General features: G+C 47.4%; 1 protein-coding gene across 3 annotated transcripts; it reads right to left on the bottom strand.

The window, feature by feature from the left end:
* Positions 1-4782: 4782 nt before the first annotated feature.
* Positions 4783-21389, bottom strand: NIT2 (nitrilase family member 2). 3 transcript variants are annotated; one of them, XM_055316175.1, is made up of 10 exons: positions 21306-21389; positions 19634-19752; positions 18392-18512; positions 17117-17205; positions 12820-12913; positions 12237-12311; positions 10572-10650; positions 9073-9171; positions 6786-6841; positions 4783-6442 (listed from the first exon to the last, which is right to left on the bottom strand). In XM_055316175.1, exons 1-10 carry the CDS (start codon positions 21331-21333, stop codon positions 6351-6353), a joined length of 852 nt encoding a protein of 283 aa, XP_055172150.1. In that variant the 5' UTR covers positions 21334-21389; the 3' UTR covers positions 4783-6350. The 3 variants fall into 3 exon arrangements, with proteins under 3 accessions (XP_055172150.1, XP_055172152.1, XP_055172151.1); XM_055316177.1 differs by having other exon boundaries at positions 19418-19752; positions 21306-21322; XM_055316176.1 differs by lacking the exon at positions 21306-21389 and adding an exon at positions 20805-21282 and having other exon boundaries at positions 19418-19752.

Below are 21389 nucleotides of genomic sequence, written 5' to 3' on the forward strand. Positions count from 1 at the left end.
CCCACTGGGACAACATGGATGAACCCAGAGGGTATCATGCTAAATAAGAGAAAGAAGACCATATGATTTTACTTGTATGTTGAACCCAAAAAGCAAAACAATGAATAAACAAAGAAAAAGAGACCCACAGAACAAACTGATGGTTGTGGCGGTGCAGGGGAGCAAAATGGGCACAAGAAGAGACAGAGACTTCCACTTATGGGATGAGTAAGTCAGGAGGATGAAAGGTAGAGTGTGGGGAGTCCAGTCCTTGTTATTACATCAGCATTGTATGGTGGCAGGTGGCAGTACACGCGTGGTGAGACAGCAGGACATATGCTGTACACCTGAACTGATGTAATATTGTGATGGACTAATAATAAAAAGGTAGTGAAAAAATAGTTTTTTACAGGATGGTATGGTTTCAAGGGAGAAACTCTGAGAATGAATCTACAGACACAAGAGTAGTAACACTTGAGTACCAAGGAACACATTTGTAGGGTTTCAAATATTTCAGGAAGAGCTAGGAATCACAACATTTAGAATATTACAGCTTGCCCACCATGCTCTGTTCTTCCAGATTCTTGTTCACTTGGTGAATTATGAACCAGCTATGAAGTAATTAATAAGAAGTAATGTCCTTGCATGTTTGAGTTTTGGTTATTTGATGGTAGATCTGGAGTTTAAATTGGTTTTGTTGTTGTTGTTGTTGTTGTTGTTGTTAAATAATCTCTAACCTCAAGGTGGGGCTTGAACTCCCAATTCTAAGATCAAGAGTCACACATTTCACGGACTGAGCCAGCCAGGGACCCCTGTACCTTAACTTTTTAATTTTTAATTTTAACAAGACCACTTTATCCTGAAGTGCATTCTCTCTTCCAATAACTAGCTTTTACTTTTTCTTTAATCTTTGCTCAAGTATAGAACCGAATGAAGATAATAATTTAACAAGAAAGATGTGACTGCAACACAAAGGTGGTTGTAAGGCATAAAGGAGAAAAGCCCATATGAAAGCTGCTGCACTGGCAAGGTGTGGCCACTGCAGACGTCACAGAACACACAGCTTTTCCCTTGCCATCCGTCGCCTGGCTTCATCAGACCCACTCACCACCAAAACACACCCCACAGTCTTAGGAGGGAGCATTAAAGACTTAAAACTTCTACAAGTGGAGCAGAACATTGATCTTGAAAACTAAACTCTTGTCTAAACCCTTTTACTTGGTAGACTTTGCACAGACCTAACTTGGTGGCAGCAAGAAGCCCTTCCCTAAACATCCACTTGAAGTCACAATCCAATAGTCCGTTTAAACCCTGTAATGTCAGTAATTTACTCATTTGCAACCAATGCAAAACCCATTATCTGTTAGCTCTCAACCTTACAGGCGAGGCCAATATTGAGTGGCACTTTCGGAACTACTTGCATATCCTGACTTATTTCAACAAAAGACATCGGGACTCTAAGGGAGTCACGTCAATTAGTTAAATGTGCTGCCTTAGTTGAGCTGCAGAAGGATTGCAACATGTGTTATGCAAAAAAGTATCTTTGCTCAACAGAAAGTGAGGGATTACAGGGGAATGACCTTTGACCAAAACATTTTCAGGGCCTTGAACCGCAGTGTTCTGTTGCAAGCGGACCAAATCCAAGGTTCGCTGTGATCGGTATCACTTTCTTAACAGGGGGCATGTTACCACACATTGTAGAATGAAATGTTACCTGCTAATGGAGAAGCCTCCTTCATTCATTCATTTCCGCGTTCTAATGAACCAGAAGGCAGGATCGCCCAAATACGACACCAAAAGGACAAGATGACACGCATTTAATGAAATACCAAACAAGTTCTAGCGTCCATGTGCTCTATCAGTTATAGGAATGCTACATAAAGGTAAAGTGTCTTTCCTTCCATGGCGTCATCGAGATAGCTAGGATGGCTTGTCCACTAGTTTTCAGACTATTGAGCTCTTCTCTGACGGAAATACCACAAGGTGTTCTTTGGGGACTAAGAAGGAATCCAAGGCAGAGGGCTCCTAGGCTCGCCACACCCACATCAGGCAGATCATTCTCACAGATACCGGGTTTACTGCAAGATTCTCTAACCAAAAACAGTTTCACGCTAAAATTATGAAGTTTTAAATAGTTGTCTGTGGGCCTATTAGGATACAGAGCAATCCTCAAAATGCAGTCCATGGTTACCTGAAAGTTCTGACATCCTTTAAAAGATCTGTGAGTTTTAAAGTATTTTTATAACACTAAGAAGTTATTTGGGAACTTCTAGTTGTAGCCAAGATAGAGTTATGGGGATCAGACTTACCTCCCATCTGAAATAACTTAAAAAAGGACCACATATGAGACAGTATTTTTCAGACATCAGGCCTCAGGATAGTGATCCAAGAGAAGGTAAAGGAAAGAGGTGAACCGTCTAATTGCTCGAACTTGAATTTCCAGTTTGCAGCACAGGGAATGGGACCACAGCTGGAGGTTAAGCCCCCCTGAGGAAGGAGGTGAAGCTGGAAGCTGCGAGAAGCCAAGACAGTAAGACTTCACGGGGCAGAGGGATCAGAGGAGAGAGCAGCACAGACAGGAAGGAAGCTCAAGAGATCTGCAGAGCACATCTTTAGCCGAGTACTGATCACACAGATATGAGGAAACTGCCTGGTGCAGGCACTTGACAGTGACAAAGCAAAGAGAGCCACTGATATAATAAAGAAAAAATACACCAAAAACACAGAAAATAGCCAAAAGGAAATACCCAGGGGAAAAAAAAATACCAGGGTGGGGGGGAGGAGGGGCGAAGACAATAGTATCATTGCTGGGACAATTTCAAGCAGCCTGATGTGTATGATTAGGGAAAGGTTCATAACACTAAGAAATCATAGCTGGTGATGTTCTAAATTTGATAAAAATTATAAAACCAAGGATGCACAAATCACAAAACTCCTAAGCACAAGAAACATGAAAAAAAAAACTGCACGAAAGCTTAATATCATAATTAAATTCTATAAATTTAATCAAGAGAAAAAAAGGTACATAAAGGAAAAAAAAAGACATTACAGAGGACAAAGGATAATAATGTACTTTGCCTCTAGAATGCAAGTCGGAAGACAGTACAGCAGCATACTTAAAACATTCAAAGGAAAGTAACAAGGTGAAGTCTACAATCAGTAAGAATATATTTTTAAAAATGAAAGCAAAATAAAGACTTTTCAGACATACAAAAACTAAGAAAATACATCACCAGCAGACCTACACTACCTAAACGTTAAAGGAAGTGCTTCAAGTAGAAAAACAAAGATCTACTCTAATGAAGAGTATCAGAAATGGTAAATATGTTGGCAAACAAAAGATGTTTACTTGCCTTTTTTTTTTACTTGCTTTTTAAGTATCTTTAAGAGATTATTGGGGGGACGCCTGGGTGGCTCAGCGGTTGAGCAACTGCCTTTGGCTCAGGGCATAATGGGGCTCCTTGCGAGAAGCCTGCTTCTCCCTCTGCCACTGTGTCTCTGCCTCTTTCTGTGTGTCTTTCATGAATAAATAGAATCTTAAAAAAAAATATTATTGAGTGTTTAAAACAAAAATAGCAATGTATTGTGGGGTTCACACATATGCTGAAGTACAATGTATGACAACACAAACGAAAGGGTAAAATCAAGTATACTACTTAAAATTCTTACATGTCAAGTGGCACAATACTTGCAGGTTGACTGTGATGTTAAAAATATATACTAAAATCCATAAAAGGGGCGCCTGGGTGGCCCAGCAGTTGAGAGTCTGCCTTCAGCTCAGGGCGTGATCCCGGGGTCCTGGAATCGAGTCCCGCATCGGACTCCCCGCAGGGAGCCTGCTTCTCCCTCTGCCTTTGTCTCGGTCTTTGTCTCTCGTCTCTCATGAATAAAATCTTTAAAAATAGATATATACACAGCAGATTCATTTTTCATAAAGATATCAAGGCAATTCAATGGGAATAAGGTAATCTTTCCAACAAATGGTGCTCGAACAACTAGATAACCATAGGCAAAAGGGAAAAAAAAAAGAAAGAAAAAGAGAATCTTGACTTTTTTTTTTTTTTTTTAAGATTTGAGAGAGAGAGACAGCACCAGCAGGAGGGGCAGAGGGAGAGAGAGAATCTCAAGCTGACTCCATTCTAAGTGCAGAGCCTGACATGGGGCTCGATCCCAAGACCCTGAGATCATGACCTGAGCTGAACCCAAGGGTTGGACATTCAACCAACTGCACCACTGAGGCACCCCGAAAAGCATCCTCTTACCTCACACCATATATAAAAAATTGACCATGTAAGAGCGCAAACTATAAAACTTCCAAAAGAAAACAGGATAAAGTTAGCGACATTGGGTTTGGCAATTTCTTCAATACAACATAAAAAAGGGCAAACTTTAAAAGAAGAAAGGATTTTTATCTAGAATATAAAAAGAACTCTTATTAATCAATACGAGGATAAATAATCCAATAAAAATATGGGGAAAACATATGAATGCACAGACAGCAAAAAGGATGCACAGACAGCAAAGCACATGAAAAGATGCTCAGCGTTATTAGTCATTAGGGAAATACAAAATTAAAAATAAAGGAAAGCCACAATGAAATAACACTATACACACAACAAAATGGGCCAATTTAAAGGGTCATCAAACCAAGTGAGTATTGGTGAGGATGTGGAGCAACTGGGACACCGGGGTAAGGAAGTAAAATGGCAGTCACTTTGGAAACCAGTTTGGTAGTGATGTACACGGAGGACCCCGCCGTTCCACTCCCAGATTTTTACTCAAGAAAAATGAACAACTTGCACAAAATGTTTTTAACAGCTTTATTTCTAATAGCCAAAAACTGAAATCTCAAATGTTTATTTAAATTATGGTATATCCGCTTAGTGGGCTACCATTTAGCAATTAACAAAGAAATCAGTGATACACGCAGGGATGAGTCTCCAAATAATTACGATGAGTGAAAGAAGACAAAAAAGTATTCACGTGGTAGGATTCCACTTTTAGGTAATTACAGAAAATTCAAACTAACCTACAGTGACAAAGCTGATCAGTGATGGCTGGGGCTGAGAAGAGTACAGAGGGATTCTAGAGAGCACCGGAAAGCTGGGGGGCGGGCCGAGAGGAGGGCTGCTCGCCATCCTGATTAGAGCGCTTCAGGGCTGTACACATCGGTCAGATTTCACCAAACTGGACACTTAATTTTCAAATGTCGTTCACCTTTTCACTCCTGTACTCCTCCAAGTGTACGATGCTGATTCCCAAAGGTTAAATGACACACGATGGTGTCACGGCTCGTACAGCTAACAGAGTGTGTGCTCACTCATTCTTCTAAGATTTTATCTTCCCAGTCAGGCGACTACGGATGTAAACAGCGGTGCGCAGAGCAGGACCGCACCAGCTCACAAGTGCCAACGGTGCTTTTATTCCCATCTCTGGTTAGACGTGTTCTACTGAGAGTTTGCACCTCGGCCACGGTGAAAGTATTTACGCCACGGAAACTGGCAAATGCTACCCAAATTAGGGCTTTGGGACGGCTGGTGGGTAAACATTTACCAGCCCAACGTACATAAAAACAAGGTTCACTGGAATTCTTGATTTTTAATTCTGCAAAAGGATTCTGAAAACAATTAGCCTAAAAACTTGCCTTTATCAAGCTAGAAAGTCTTGCCAGGGAGAAAAGCAAAAAGAAAAAGATTTTCAGACACTCATCCCATCAAGAAAACCTTTTGCAGAGAACCATCTTTAGTTGCCTTGACCAAGTGACACCAGACAGTCCCCCACGGGACTCACTGTTGACACAGCCTCTCCCCTACGACCTGGAGGGTCTGGGCGTGATTCACCAGCTCCTTCCTGCATCCGAGGAGCCCCCCGGCTGCCAGGAGGACTCGGGCTGCCACCTCCTCTAGCAAACACCAAGGGTCCATCGCCTCGCTTCCCATATCTGCTCACAGACTAAAAATGTAATCCTGCTCCAAAAAGAGGAGCACCAGACCCAAGTTTTCTACATGATGGGCTCCAACTCCAGCCAAGAGAGAAGAGGTGTGTGACACAAGCTGTATTTGTGCCAGGCGAATCACCTGGACACCAAGGCCTGATACTTCTACCAACTACTGGGAGGCAACTCAGCATGGGAGGTAGCCCCTCTTGCTTCTGCTCTCAATGCCAGCCTGAGTCCTTTTTAACTGTGTAATATGGTGTGAAAAATACGCGTGCTGATGCTCCATCATCTCACTGGAGAATTCTCAGGTAGGGAAAAGTGCTGAAATTTAAATTAAAAAAAAAAAAAAGATCTCTTTAATTAATTCAGCAGGGAGATGATCACATTGCAGAAACAGATCATCCTATTTCATGACGTGTTAGGAAAATAAACCTCAGGGCTTTTTCGCCTCCACTGCATAGAGGTCTGATCGCTTCTGGCTAAAAATGGGGATTTGCTGGCGTATTTCAGCCAACTTCTTCAGGTCTGCGAAAACAGGAAAGTGTACCATTAATAAGATGTAACTCCTCACTAACCAATGAGAATTTCCTCCCCAAATAGCATAAAAACCACCAGAATCTCAGCAAGTAATAGTAACCTCAGTCTTGTCCAGGGGCACAGGTGGCCTGGCACCGCCCCAGGAGTCATTCAAACGAAACCCAGAAAACCCACGCTGAGTGCCAGCCCCCAGGGTTTGGCCAGAGACCCAAAGATAAATGAGAAGGCGGCACAAGGGCGCCCCTCCAGGTGACAGCAGCTTCACAGCTACTGAATCGCCTCAGACCAGCGGGGACACCGGGGACCTGAGCTGTGCCACGGCGAATCTTACCTATGTCTGAATACACGACTGTCTCCTCGGCGCCAGCTTTGGCAACAACCTCCCCCCTGCAAGAGATTCGGGAGGGCGTGACATGAGTGGGCTGCCAGCCTCGGGGGTGTCAAGATCCCTGGTCTCTCCCACCTTGCAGGCCACAGGGGAAGGACCGGGAGCTGAAGGCAAGAAGGGCCCGGGGCGCACAGGTTCCTGCTCTACCGTTTAGGGAGCTGTGTGGCCGTGCGGCAAGTCAGCTGCCACCTCCATTCCCCAACCTACGAGGTAGAAATGAGAGCTGTGAGACTCAGAGGATTGCGCAGTAGGCTTTGTAAACTGCCAACTGCTGGGAGACGGCAGTTATTCCGCGATTCTAAGCCTCCAGGAACAGAGCTGCCGAGCCGCCTAGAACCAAGGGGAGCTCCGTCCCGTCCCTTCGTGAGCGCGTCAGGAGGACCGATTCGGGAGGGTCCGGACCTCCAGGCCTCCTGAGGCCGGCGCTGCCGGGACCGCCTGCCTCGGCCTGTGCTGCCTGGGGATCTAGGCTATTGGCTTTCTGTTTTTGCAGGAAAGAAGTGGTGGAAACCACACCCCAACGGAGAGGAACCCCAGGCGTAGCAATAGCAACACTCCCTCCTGAGTCTGCAGAAAGGCTGACCTGGAAACCTTCCGGTTCCGAGTCTCTTGGCCCGAAGCAGAACTTCCAAGACAGCCTAGCAAGACGAAATTCCTCCAAAGCACAAAATAAATAAACTGACCTAACAAACAGTCTGACGTAGTAACTGGTTCTGCCTCCTGGGCGGCCACAGACAAGTCTCTGGCACAAATGACCTACAGACATGATCATTAACGCCATTTAACCGAGTTCTTTTTTATTCTTTTCTATTTCTTCCCCATTTGCCCTGAAATGAAAGCTCTCTGGGTTAACCCCAGGACCCGTCCTAATGTCCATACAAGGCAGAGGCCCCCAAATCCCAAAGACAGAATACTGAAAAGGAAGAAATAAAGATAGATCTCAAACAACTACCTCGTGTCGGAAGCAGCCGGCCTGAGGAGTAACAAGCTGCCAGTGCCTCCCAAACCCTAATGTGCAGGAGGCTCCCTGGCCATCCCTTCTCAGGCCGTCCCCTATCACACACTTAAATCTTTGGGTCCTATAAAATCACATGAGAGAACTTCAGGGACCCCACAGTGAAACATAACCCTTCTCAGCCTCATTACTGGTATATTTACCTTCAAACTACAGCAATACACACCAGTGTGCTGGTGAGTGTATAATCACACAAACGCGTGAGAAGCAGTATGGAATAAATCCAAGTCCCGAAGTCAAAAGTCCAGAATCTAAACACCAGTCCTAGCTGCTTTGTCCCATGAACTTCAATGCTACCATCTAGAAACTGAGCTTAATACAGGAAAAGTCTCTAGGAGGTCACCCGGAGAGCATGGGTGTGAAAGTGCCATGAAAACTGTACAAATACAGACCATGAGCTACCACAGTAACAAGTGACTGGCCGTGTGGCTGGGCACACACTTTTTTTTTTTTTTTTTGAGTAATGTAGTGTGTTTTATTTTACAATGAAGATTTCAAAAAACAAACAAACCACCAGAAGCAAAGTTACAAGAGAAACTGGGGAAAATATTTACATTTCATATTATGAACAAAGGAATTGTCCCCAAACATAAAGATTACCTCCTACAAACTGCTAAAAATACCAACAACCCAGTAAGAAAATGAAGACACAGTTCCCATCACAGGAAATACATCTAGGCCTTCAAAACCCAAAAGCAGTTTGGTCTTGCTCCTACAAAGGTAAAGGAAGAGTACTTAGCGTCCCTTGGCTTCACTGGCACAACGCTCTTCCCTCTCGCAGAGGACAAGCCCATTTCCCTTAAATGAACTCACCCTCCTCCACCCTCTATTCAGTATCAGGGAGCAAAATCCTCACCCGGTAACTAATTCCTGCTCTAGGGCCAGCCAGAGCCTCAGTTTTAACTAAAAGCTAAGGGTCTGGGAGCCCTTTGAACTGAAATTGCCCAACCATCCCTGCTGCCTGGTGTCCCCACGTGACCCAAGTCCAACGGACCACAGAAGGCGCTCAGAAACTTGGACGAGGGCTGGGGCCAAAGACTCAGTCGGCACAGCAGGACCACTTTTTTCTCACATGGCTTTCAAGCGGAAGCATCTCTCGCTGACAAGGTAGAGACGTGGGGGCACGGGGGGGGGGGGGGCGGTGGGGGCAGGGCTGGGCGAGAATCAGAAAACCCACCCTCCCAAGTGCAATCTGTCCCCGCGTGGCCAACTCACCAAGGACTCACAACAGTGCTGTGTCCCCAGGCAACATAGGAGGCCTGCTCATCCCGGGCAGGAGATGCTGTGGCCACATACAGCTGGTTATCAACAGCCCTGTTGTCAACGACAAAAGAGAGGCCGTTCATACGTTATAGACTGGCGGCATTTTTCTATCCCAAATGTACAGATTCTTCTTTTAAAAACTGGGACGGGACAGGCCGGCTGGATGTGGAAGAAAACAGCAAAGCCATGAAACCTTCTCCTCAAAAAGTATCTTAGTGCATAAACCACTTCTCAAATGGAGGTGATTTTGCCCCCTGGGGACATCTGCCAATGTCCGAAGACATGGACTTTGACTCTCTGCCACTCGTGATATGGGGCTGCTATTGGCACCTAGCAGGTGGAGGCCAAGGATGCTGCGAACATCCTACAATGTACAGGACAGTCCCCACAATAAAGAATGATCTAGTCCAAAGTATCAATACCACCACAGTTGAGACCCTGGCCTGAGCCAACCTGTCAACCTAAAAAGAGCAAGTCAAGGTGGCCAGAGAGAACGGACCAGCCTTACTGGGGCCATAAGCCGCCTGGCAGGGCTACCTGGCACTTCCCCACAGGGGCCCAAGTCCCATTATCCCAAATGAGGTAAGAATTCAGGTGGCAGCCTGGGTACATCAACTACCTCACCTGGGAGCTCTCCAGGCTTGCTCCAAGCCGCCCAAGCTTCCCTTGCTTTCTACAAGACCGCGTGAATGAACATGCACGGTACCGGATGCCCATCCCCATCCTCCACCCAGCACCAGCCAAACTCCTCTGCTTCCTCCCCCAGTGAGAACCACCATCATTTTCAGAGGTGAGAAAAGTGGCTACATCGGGGTAGAGAAGGAGAGGGTTGATGGAAGGAGCAAAAGGGAGAATTCTAGAGATCTGGACGTGTTCCATGTTGACCTGGGTCACAGGTGAACACACATGTAAAACTTCACTGACCTACAGACTTAAAGTTGGTGTACTTTTAAGTGATTATACCCCAATTAACAGAATTGTAAGGAAGGAAGCTAACATTTCTGACCAATATTCCATGGTTTTCAGCATACTTTACACAGACACACACAGTCACACTCCTTTCTCCCTTCAGGTTACATCCCCCTCTGGTTTCTGCCCTTCAGCACTCACCCTCCACCTTAGGGAGGCAGGAAACAGCTACTCTGACATGCCAAAGACACTGTGCAATGCCTCAGATTTACAGATTAGAAAAACAAGAGCCTCTAACAAGTGTCTTGTGAGAGCATTCCAGGGCTTGCAGAATGGGTAAAGGATGGAGTGCGATAAGCGCCCCCATCTGAACGGCACAGTCAAGGTGGTGATTCATCTTTTCCAATTGCATCTGGATGTCAAGACATGCTGAGTCAGGGGCAGCATTCTGCGTCAGGACAGTTGGGAATTCCACCAGACTGTAAATCTTTGCCCAGAACAACACAGAGACACTGGCAGGTATGCCCAAGATGCTTTCTTACCGGCCTCGTTGAAGCAGCTCCCAGTGGGCGGGTCCGGTGGTCATGTTAAAAGCTCCAGGATACACCAACAGCTGGCAGCCTTGGGAGAGAAAGGCCGGAGAGTGGGTGCAGGTTAACAACCCACACCACGCTAGCTCCCCATCTTGACCCTCACCCTGTGGGGACCAAACGCAAACCTTCCCAAGCATAAAGAGGGCAGCCAAGCCGGACACTGTCAGGAGTATTCCGTCACGGCTCTGAACTCCTTTAGAGACACACACATGCTATACACAGACACACAAAAATAGTGGTAACGATGATCAAAACCACAGTATGTGACTTCATGTAAAAAAAAAAAATTCAAATTTCTCTCAGCACTTTTTTTTTTATGATAGTCACAGAGAGAGAGAGAGAGGCAGAGACACAGGCAGAGGGAGAAGCAGGCTCCATGCACTGGGAGCCCGACGTGGGATTCGATCCTGGGTCTCCAGGATCGCGCCCTGGGCCAAAGGCAGGCGCCAAACCGCTGCGCCACCCAGGGATCCCTCAGCACCACATTTTGTAATGCTTTTCAAATGAACTGAGGTTCAGAGTAGGTGCCCTAAAGCTTACTGGGAGAACTTGACAGATCCGCCAACCCGGAGCCACGTACACCTTTCCTGCTGAGCAGTCAGTCACAATGTTTGCACCCACCCCCTTTGCCAAGTTAAAGTCAGGGCCGGGTCAGAGCAGCCTGGACAGGCTGGCAGGGATGCTCACATTTGTGGGGCACCATACGAGGAACTACGTTCTCCTGCCCTAATTTCCACAACAGGCCTATGAGAAAACGGAGATCCACACTGCTCCAAAGATTAAATAATTTAAAGTATCACGTCTATTAACGGGGAGAGTTGAAACCAGAACTCAAATCTTCCGACGTGGCTCAGTGTTCTTGCAGGACAACAGGACACTCCTCTGGGCCAAAATGTCACAGACTGCCGTTGTACTGTAGCCAACATCTAGGACTACTGGGTGTACCTCCATGACAGACACGGCAGACCACATCCTTACTTCCAGGGGGCTCCATGTGACTCTTTCCAAACATAGCACAAGAGGAGCTCAAAGAGTAGAGATTTCAGAACGTGCCTCCTGCCTTAGCTGCATGATGTGTTGAACCACAACCTCCGAAAAACCATATTGTCCATGTGCAGCCAGAGTCTGAGCAACCAGATGGGAATGGAGAGATGAAGGCCTCCTCTCCAAGGGTATTATGCTGAGTGAAATAAGTCAATCGGAGAAGGACATTATATGGTCTCATTTTTGGGGGGAATATAAATAATAGTGAAAGGGAATAAAGGGAAAAGGAGGAAAAATAAGTGGGAAATATCAGAATGGGAGACAGAACATGGAAGACTCCTAAACTCTGGGAAACGAACTAGGGGTGGTGGAAGGGGAGGAGGGCGGGGGGGTGGGGGTGACTGGGTGGCGGGCACTGAGGGGGGCACTTGACGGGATGAGCACTGGGTGTTATTCTGTATGTTGGTAAATTGAACACCAATAAAAAATAAATTTATTATTTAAAAAAAAAAAAAGAAGACCTCCTCTCCAGTTTTTCCAAGGGCTCCGTTTACCCACAAAGACCAAGCCAGAACCAAATCTCGAAGCACCCACACCACACATCACACAGCTGCGCTGTGCTGGCCTCACCTCTCTGCGCGTAGATTTGCGCGAGCTCTGCAAAGCGCATGTCGTAGCAGATGCCGAGGCCCACTCTGCAGTAAGCTGTTTTTCAAACAGAAAAATGCACAAATGAAATGTTAACCTCTTGCAACATGGTGTGGCAGTAAAGCCTCCACCTAAGATCACAAAACGGATGGCAAGATATTCACGCAAGGCCATGGATGGAGGAAAGGTATATATACGTTTATGCCTATTGGACTCTAGCTCATAAAGACACCATTTATCTCAGATTGGAAATGAGAAATTCATTCTACTTGAATGCGTCTCTATGTGGGAGGTGTTCAATCACTGCCGAAGAGGTAAACTCTGGAAGCGACCATGCTACTAGCAGGCGGTGACCAAACGGTAGAGCAAAATCATGTCAGACCCTCAGCTCTTCATTCATCCAGCCCTTTCTAGACCTCTGACCATTCTCTGCCCTTCCTACTTGTGGCCTTGCAGTCAGGGTACGTAAGGAAGCTGGAGAAGGGACATAAGAGGGAAAAAAAAGAGGGAATACCTGATCCTCTTCTACTGATACTACTAAAATGTGGACGTGTCTGGTACTTACGAGTATCAAAGGTGGAGAAACTATCACCAGGAGTCAGTGTTTTAGATTCATGAAATGTAATTTTCCCAGGAATGTCAATGTCAAACAGATGGAGCTGCAGCACAAGTAATGAATTTGGTTACTTCCACTCTAGCAGGGCTCATGGCAATAGTAACACACTCTCTGTGGGCAGCAACAGGGACGCTCCGCGATCAACTATGCAGACAGCAACCCCACCTGTCCACAGCCCACCCCACAAGCTGACATCCCATCAAAATGAGTTCTATTATACAAAATGGGAAAATGGTGCTGTAGGGCTTATGACACTTCTTTCCTACGTGGGGTGTAACTGATGTCTAGGTTTCTTTTGGGAAGCAATTAACATGTTACTCTCTTACTCATTATAAATGCTAAATGTTCCTCAGCCATCAGAAAGGACAAACAGCCACCATTTGCTTCGACGTGGATGGAACTGGAGGGTATGATGCTGAGTGAAGTAAGTCAATCGGAGAAGGACAATCATTATACAGTTTCATTCACATGGGGAATATAAGAAATACCGAAAGGGATCATAGGAGAAAGGAGGGAAAATGAGTAGGAAAAATTAGAGAGGGTGACAGACCATGAGAGAATCCTAACTGTGGGAAACACACAAGGGGTAGTGGAAGGGGAGGTGGGCGGGGGGATGGGGTGACTGGGTGATGGTCACTGAGGGGGGCACCTGACAGGATGAGCACTGGGTGTTATGCTATATGTTGGCAAATTGAACTTCAATAAAAAAATATACATATTAAAAAATAATAAAGGCATTAGAACATAAAAAAATGCTAAATGAAGTCTTCACAGAACCATAAACTGACACATTGGCAGGAGATACAGAAAGTGGGTAAGCAATTAAAAATACGTAAAATTCTCCAAACTAAATGCAGCAATATATAAAAGAGTAACATCACTTCAAAATTGGATTTATTCAAAGAAAGCCAATGTTTAACGTTAGGAAACCAACCAATGTAATTTACCGCATTCGCAAAATAAAGGAGAAAAGTCATATAATCAACCTAAGAGGTGAATACGCATTTGGTAAATCTCTACATCCATTCTTTTTTTTATTTTTTTATTTACTCATAGAGACACAGAGAGAGGCAGAGGGAGAAGCAGGCTCCATGCAGGGAGCCCGATGTGGGACTGGATCCCGGGGCCCCAGGCTCATGCCCTGGACCAAAGGCGGCGCTAAACCGTTGAGCCACCCGGGCTGCCCTCTACATCCCTTCTTAATTTAAAAACAAAAGGAAAAAACTCTTCTGGTAAGAGAACTCCCTTAATCTGATAGAGTATGTGGGGGTGCGAGGGAGGAAGGAACATCATATTTGGCGGTGAAATATTAAACCTTTTCATTCTGAGATCAAGAACAAACAAGGACACCAGATACACCTTTGAGTTGGAGGCAAGGTCCCAGTTGTTGCTAGGAGTGATGGTGAAAATACCTATTATCATGTTGGCCCAAAGAACCAGAGGACAGAGTTTCACAGCAGCTGGAAATTGAAAGAGAAATCCTGAAAAGAAGGGAGTCCAATGAGAAAAGCCCTAAATTCTGCATATAAAAATCTATCCAAATCTCTGGCTAAGTAGTGAATTAAAGATGATAGGCCTGACTCCAAGCAGCCCAGCTAAAGCCAAACAACTTTAGATAGAACAGAGCAGCTGAAGCTGCTGCCCACCTCACAAAGGAAAAAGAGTATGGTGTTTGAGTACAACCAAGTGACTACTCACTAAAACAAAAAAAATACAAAATTTTTCAGAGTAATAGAAGCTAGAATCTCAACATATAATCCAATATGCAATCCAAAATTACTACACAAAGAAACAAGAAAATGTTACCCAACTCTAAACAAAAGACAATCAAGGAAGTAGGACTCAGATATGATCATTACAAAAAAGTAGCTATTGAAACTAAGCTCAAAGGTATAAAGAAAAAATAAACTTTTAATAATGGACATATAGGAAATGCCAGTAGAAAAATAAAAGTTTATCTGAAATTTTAAAAGATTTCACTGGATTGGCATTCAGAAGACTGGGGCTTACAGAAAAACGATTCTGTGAATTTGAAAATGGATCAAAGGAAAGTGTCCACAATGAACAAGAGAAAGAAAAAAGGGAAAAACAAAACAAACCTGAGTCTTGGGGACCTGGACTGGTGGAACGGTATCAAAATTGAAGTCCGATAAGACAATGGAACAGAAAAATATTTATCAAGATAATGCCCCCAATATAATGAAAGAGTTAAATTTACAGATTAAAAAAGCACAAAGCAGGACAAATATAAAGAAAATCGTATCTAGACAGGTGCATCAGAGTCAAAACAGTGAGAACTATAAAGATTATGAAAAAATATTTGTAGAAAAAAAACACAAATTACATACAGGATTTCAATACAAATCACTTCTTACCAGAAATTTTTTTTTAAAAGGCTAGAAAGTAACTGAAAAACATGGCTCAAATTGCTAGGAAACAAAAGAAAACTATCAACCCAGAATTCTATTCCACCAAAATTATCTTTCAAGAATGAAGACAAAATATATATTCATAAATGAAAACTAAGAGAATTCCTATCTAGCACATCGTCACTACAGAAATTCTAAAGATCTTTCTGTCTGAAGGCAAATATACCAGGTAGAACTATGCTCCTTAGAAAGAAAAATACCAAAAAAGTAAACACTGATAGATAAAATATTTTTATCTTAATTTCTTTAAAATACATAGGATCACTCAAAAATTTAGTGTTTTGTGGGGGATTAATAATATATTAGATGCAACATGTAAGACAACAGAGAAAATAAGGTGAGGAAGGAAAGGGTCCTATTCAACTGTGAAGTTCTTAAATTTCATATGAAGTAGAATAACATTAATTCTAAGCAGACTGTGAAAACATAGGGTGCATGTTGTAATCCCGGGGCAACAACTTAAAAAAAAAGCAAAGAGGTATAACTAAAAGCCAACATAAATTAAAATGAATTCTAAAAAATACATTTAATACTAAGCCAAGAGAATGCAGGAAAGCGGAACAAAGGAAAAAAAAAAACAGTAAAATGTCTAAGGCCTAAATCTAACCATATCAATAATTACGTTAAATAGAAGTGGAGTGCACACACCAGCTAGAAGGCCGAGATTATCAGAATGAAGACAACTGTAAGAGCCAACTGCAGCCTGCCTACAGGAGAATCATTTTATTTTTTAAAGATGTATGTATGTATGTGTGTATTTATGATAGAGACAGAGAGAGAGAGAAAGAGAGAGAGAGGCAGAGACACAGGAGGAGGGAGAAGCAGGCTCCATGCTGGGAGCACGACGCGGGCTCAATCCGGGGACTCCAAGATCGCGCCCTGGGCCAAAGGCAGGCACTAAACCGCTGAGCCACCCAGGGTCTCCCAGGAGAATCATTTTAAATACAAAGGCACATGTTGAAAATAAGGAATTAGAAGATGATGTATTTTACAACACTATGTATAAGAAGCCTGGAGTGACCATAGCAGAGATAAAATAAACTTTAAGAAAGAATATTATGAGAAAAAAAAATGGATTTCATAATGCGACAAGGATCAATTTACCAGAAATATTTAACAATCCTCAATGTGTCTGCATTTACTACAGCTAGATTTCCACTCTCCTCAATGATATCTCTATATTCAATGCAATTCTAACCAAAATTTTTATAGATTTTCTCTTTGCTGAAACTGATAGGCGGGGGATCCCTGGGTGGCGCAGCGGTTTGGCGCCTGCCTTTGGCCCAGGGCGCGATCCTGGAGACCCAGGATCGAATCCCACGTGGGGCTCCCGGTGCATGGAGCCTGCTTCTCCCTCTGCCTGTGTCTCTGCTTCTCTCTCTCTCTCTCTGTGCGACTATCATAAAAAAAAATATATATTATATATATATATATTTTTTTTTAAAAAAGAAAGAAACTGATAGGCGAAGCTAAAAAAATTTTTTTTAAAGATTTTTTATTTATTTATTCATGAGAGACCGAGAGAGAGGCAGAGACACAGGCAGAGGGAGAAGCAGGCTCCATGCAGGGAGCCCGACGTGGGACTCCATCCCAGACCCCAGGATCACGCCCTGAGCCGAAGGCAGACGCTCAACCGCTGAGTCACCCAGGTGTCCCTAAGTCTAAAATTTATATCAAAATGCCAACATCCAAGACTGGACAAGTTGACGACAGCAATTAGTCTAATGCCCCATGTGTGTACAATATTATGAGAAGAACTAGGGAACTTTACGGCAAATTCTCAAGAAGTAATGAGATTTGCCACATTCTCTGCTTACCTTTCTGTACTTTACCAGTAAAGTTCCATCAGGCCCAAACACGGCACAAGTGTTATATAATTTCCCAGCATCCTCTTCAGGAATGGAACCTTTCATTGAGAGAACCACACAGGCAAAGAAAATATTCTGAATAAAGCATTCTTGTATATCACTGGACAAACACTTGATAAAGGGTCACCTGGGTCCAACACCAAAGTATACTAACTTCGAAGGGTTAATTATGGGTTGTTGGTTTTTTTTTTTATCTTGAGTAAGATCTTTCAGAGATAAACTCCAGAGTACAGATAAAACATAAGTCAGATACCAAAGAGAGGTTTCAAAAATAACCAAACTGTTTCTGGATTCTACTTTGATCTTGGGCTACGGTTAATCTTTAACACCAACAGGGAGGATTCACTGTGGCTCAGCTTAAATTCACCAGGTCCTGCGACAGAACTGTACCCAAAAAGGCCTCAAGGTGGAAACGTAAGCCGGTCCTGCCATCACTGAATGTAGTTCCTGCATTTCTCTTTTTTTGCTTTGTCTTTTCTTCACCTCGTTCATTTCTAATTCTTAATATAACAGAGAATAGTCTTGCTATATTCATTAAAGTTTTACTGTACTTTTGATTTAAGCAAAGAGAACATTTTAAAATGTATTTCAAAACATTTATAGAGCTACTTGATGTATGTAACCTCTTTGTGGAAAAAAAAAAATTCTTAACGTTGTATTAGTATAATGAAGACGCTCTAATACGGTTTTTCTTTCCACATTTCCACCTGCCCGTGTATTCCCTTTGCTTCTCCTGGGAAAATCGTTACCAGTTTGGTGTGTCCTTATATGATATTTACTATGTGCTACATTACAAATACTCGCAAAAAAAAAAAAACCCACAAAAATACATAAGCTTCATTTGTGTGAGGGACTTATTGAATGGGAGTACTTGTTCATGTCATATTGAACTCGCTTCTTCCATGTAACAGTGTGTCATAAACATTTTTCCACGTTACATAAAATCCACCTCATTTTTTTTTTAAGATTTTTTTATTTATTTATTTGAGAGCGCACTGAGGGAGAGGGAGAAGCAACACCCCGCTGAGCAGAGGGCCCAATGTGGGTTCGATCCCAGGACCCCGAGTTCATAACCTCAGCCGAAGGAGCCCGGAGGCACCCCCACCTCATTCTTTTCAATGCCTAATTTACAGGGTTTGCATTCCGTGGTTTGAATGTTAACGCCAGGAGTTATTCAGACGTTTCTCACGTTTGGGCCACTGTACCTTGAGGGCAGGAAGTTACCTCCAATGAGATAGACGCTGCATTCCTTGGCTACCTCAGAAAGCTTCTGTGTGGATTCACCAGGAATTTTCTCAGCATATTCAGGAAAATATTTCGTGCCGTAGGGCGAGTTAAAGCATTCCTAGGATAATGTTGGCGGAGAAAAAGGGGAAACTAGAAAGACCAGAAGAAAATATCCAACCCGCTTTAAAGTTCTGCTCTAAGGAGGCACAGCGGCCTTCCCGAGCTCCGCTCTCCCGGGGGTTACCCGGGCCTGAAGCGCAGCACCCCGGCGGCTCGGGTCACGGGCGCTCGGGGGGTCTCCCTGGCGGCCGCCCCTTCCTCGGGGTCAGCAGGAGAACCTCGGTTCCCCACCTCGGCTCGATCACAGGCCTTCGGGTGTGAGAAGGAAGCCACAGCGCACAACTGTGTTAGCAACCGTGGAAGCAACAAGGCCTGTGTGTGGAAAAGCGCAGAAGCGTCGAAAGCCAGAGGTCTCCTCGTGTGTAATTCGCTCTGTCTGAGCTCCCTCCCCTCCCAGCTCCGAGGCTCTGATCCTGCGAAACCCGCTTCCCCCAAACGTGCGTCCCCGGCCGCTCCCGCAGCAGACAGCAGCCTCCGACTCTCCTTCCTTCATTCGCGGGCCGAGGGTGCGCACCGGCCGCTGCGCGGGGACGGCCGGCCCCAGGCAGGACACGGGGCACCCGCGGCCTCACGGCCTCTCGCCCCGGCCCAGCAGGCGGAATCCTGCGGGGCCCACACCCGTGGCCGTGGCCGGAAGGCAGGCCGCTCCCGGGAAGGCCCTGCGCTCGCCCAGGTGACCCCGAAAACACAAGGTGGCTCTGAAAATTCTCGTCCACCTCGGCAGGGCTTGCGGGGGGCGCCCCCCGCCCCGGGGAGAGGCGGCGCAGGAGGGCTCCCTGGGCCCCCGCGCCCGCTGACGCCAAGGCGGCGGCCTCTGCCGGGCGCGCTCCTGAGGCCACGGCCTGGGGGCCACGCAGGCGCCCAGCGGCTCAGGCAGGCACTTGGGCCTCGCAGGCTTCCTACCATGCTGGAGGCCCAGAGGCAGTCACGGCGCCGCGGTCCTGCAAAGACTTCGAGACGCCGGGCAAGGAGGTGGGCGTCCACGGCACGGGCCCTCTTCCTAGGCGGAGTGTCCCCCACAGCGTCCCGAACACAGCCGCGGGCCCTCGGGGCGTCCTACCGCCCGGACCACCTGCCAGACGGGGAGGACCCGGGCCGCGCCGCCGCCTCCACACTCACCGGCAGGGACACGACTTTGGCTCCTCGTCCCGCCGCCTCCCGGACGAGGCCACAAGCGCGAGCGAGGTTTTCCGATTTGAAGGAAGAAACCTGGAGCTGGACGAGGGCCAGGCGGAAAGCTGCGGGCGAGCAGAGACCCGGGGTTACCGGGGCCCGGACGCCGAATCCGGGGGCTCCTCACCCGGGGGCAGTCCGGGCCCCACGGCCGCAGCCCGCGGCGCAGCCCTTCACGGCAAACAATTATCCAGCACCAGGTGTGAGTGCTGCGGAGGCCGGGACCCCCCCCCCCCGCCCCCTCTCCCGCAGCTCGAAGGACGAGCCGGAGTTTGAACAGGAGATCAGCGCTTCCTGTTTGCTCCTGGGCTCAAGCTCCGATTCTGAATGGGACTCGGTGTGCTGCCGGCTGCTGGGGGCCCGGGGGGGGGGGGGAGGTAGCCACGGCCTGCACCTGTGCGGGGTCACCGGCAGGGCGGAGGGGGGGGGTTGGGGGGCGGGCAGCCAGGAGCTGCACCTGTGCGGGGTCACCGGCAGGGCGGGGGGGGGAGGGTAGGTAGCCACGGCCTGCACCTGTGCGGGGTCACCGGCAGGGCCCCGGGGTGGGGTGGGGGGGAGGGTGCCGGCAGCCACGAGCTGCACCTGTGCGGGGTCACCGGCAGGGCCCCAGGGTGAGGGGGCAGCCACGAGCTGCACCTGTGCGGGGTCACAGACAGGGCCCCTAGGCCCCCGGGAGGTTTTGCTCACCCCACGAATACTCCTGCGCCCCAAAGAGCACGACGGTAAGTAGCAAAAAGAAAACAAAACAAACCACCCCGAGAGGCCGACAGAGGCTGGGGAAGGAAGGGCGCGCAGCGACTCTCCCGCGGCCTGTGCGGGGGCTTCGCCAGCCCGTGCGCCCCGCCCCGGCCCCGGCCGTCGGCAGCCAGGGCCGTCAGGGGCTGTTCCGGGCCCACCGCCTCTAGGCCCATTTTACAGGCCGGGAAACTGAGGTTCCGAGGGAGTCAATGACCCGCTGACATGGGCTGGGCAAGCCCCTGATGCCCCAGGTCTCCAGACTAGGCGTCCGGGGCCTCCGTCCCGTGGAAGAATCTGGCAAAGGCCTGGGGACGAGCAGAGCTGGCACGTGCCCCGGGGCCGGTCCAGGAGCGGGACGGGGAGCGACGCGAAACCTAACCTCAGAGCTCAACGGCCTGATGCAGGGCGGTCTGTCCTGGTTTTTTGCTCAGAAGAGCGGGCTCTCCCCTGGGCGTGAGGGCTGCGACCCGGGGCAAGGGCCGGTCCCTGCCCGCACGGCCCAAACCCAGGAACACAAACGCTCCACTCGCCGAGACGGGGTTCAAGCCGCCAATGCCTGGGGCCGATGCCTTTGCAAAACCCAAGCTCAAAAATCAACCTGAGGTGAAGCGAGCGACGGCGGCCGCCCCGCACGGGCGCGCTTTCTAACGCGGAGCCCGGAGCCTCCGGGACGCTCGGGGCCGCCCCCCGGCGAGGAGCTTCCCTCCCGGCTGGCGGCGTCGCGCTCCTGCAGCCCGGCGCCCGAGAGGCCGCAGCGGACGGCCCGCCCGGGGCCCGGAACCCGCGGGGGGCCCGGAACCCGCGGGGGGCCCGGGAAGGCCCGCGGCACGGCGGGGACGCGAGGCGGAGGCGAGGGCTGGGCCGGGGCCGCGCTACTCACTGGCCATCGCTCTCCCGCGGGGCAGCATGCGCGGCGCGGCCGGGCCGGGCGCAGACGCACCGACCGACGAGGCGCACGGCGCGG

This window comes from Nyctereutes procyonoides, unplaced genomic scaffold (genome assembly GCF_905146905.1).
Source record: "Nyctereutes procyonoides isolate TBG_1078 unplaced genomic scaffold, NYPRO_anot_genome, whole genome shotgun sequence".
NCBI classification, from domain to species: Eukaryota; Metazoa; Chordata; class Mammalia; order Carnivora; family Canidae; genus Nyctereutes; species Nyctereutes procyonoides.

Excerpts from the sequence above, each read along its gene's own strand:
- NIT2 (XM_055316175.1), bottom strand. The coding sequence starts at position 21,333 with ATGCTGCCCCGCGGGAGAGCGATGGCCA. Across the intron at positions 12,914-17,116 it reads TACTGGTAAAGTACAGAAAG|CTCCATCTGTTTGACATTGA; the intron begins GTAAGCAGAGAA and ends CTTGTGCTGCAG. Across the intron at positions 6,443-6,785 it reads AGTCGTGTATTCAGACATAG|ACCTGAAGAAGTTGGCTGAA; the intron begins GTAAGATTCGCC and ends CTGTTTTCGCAG.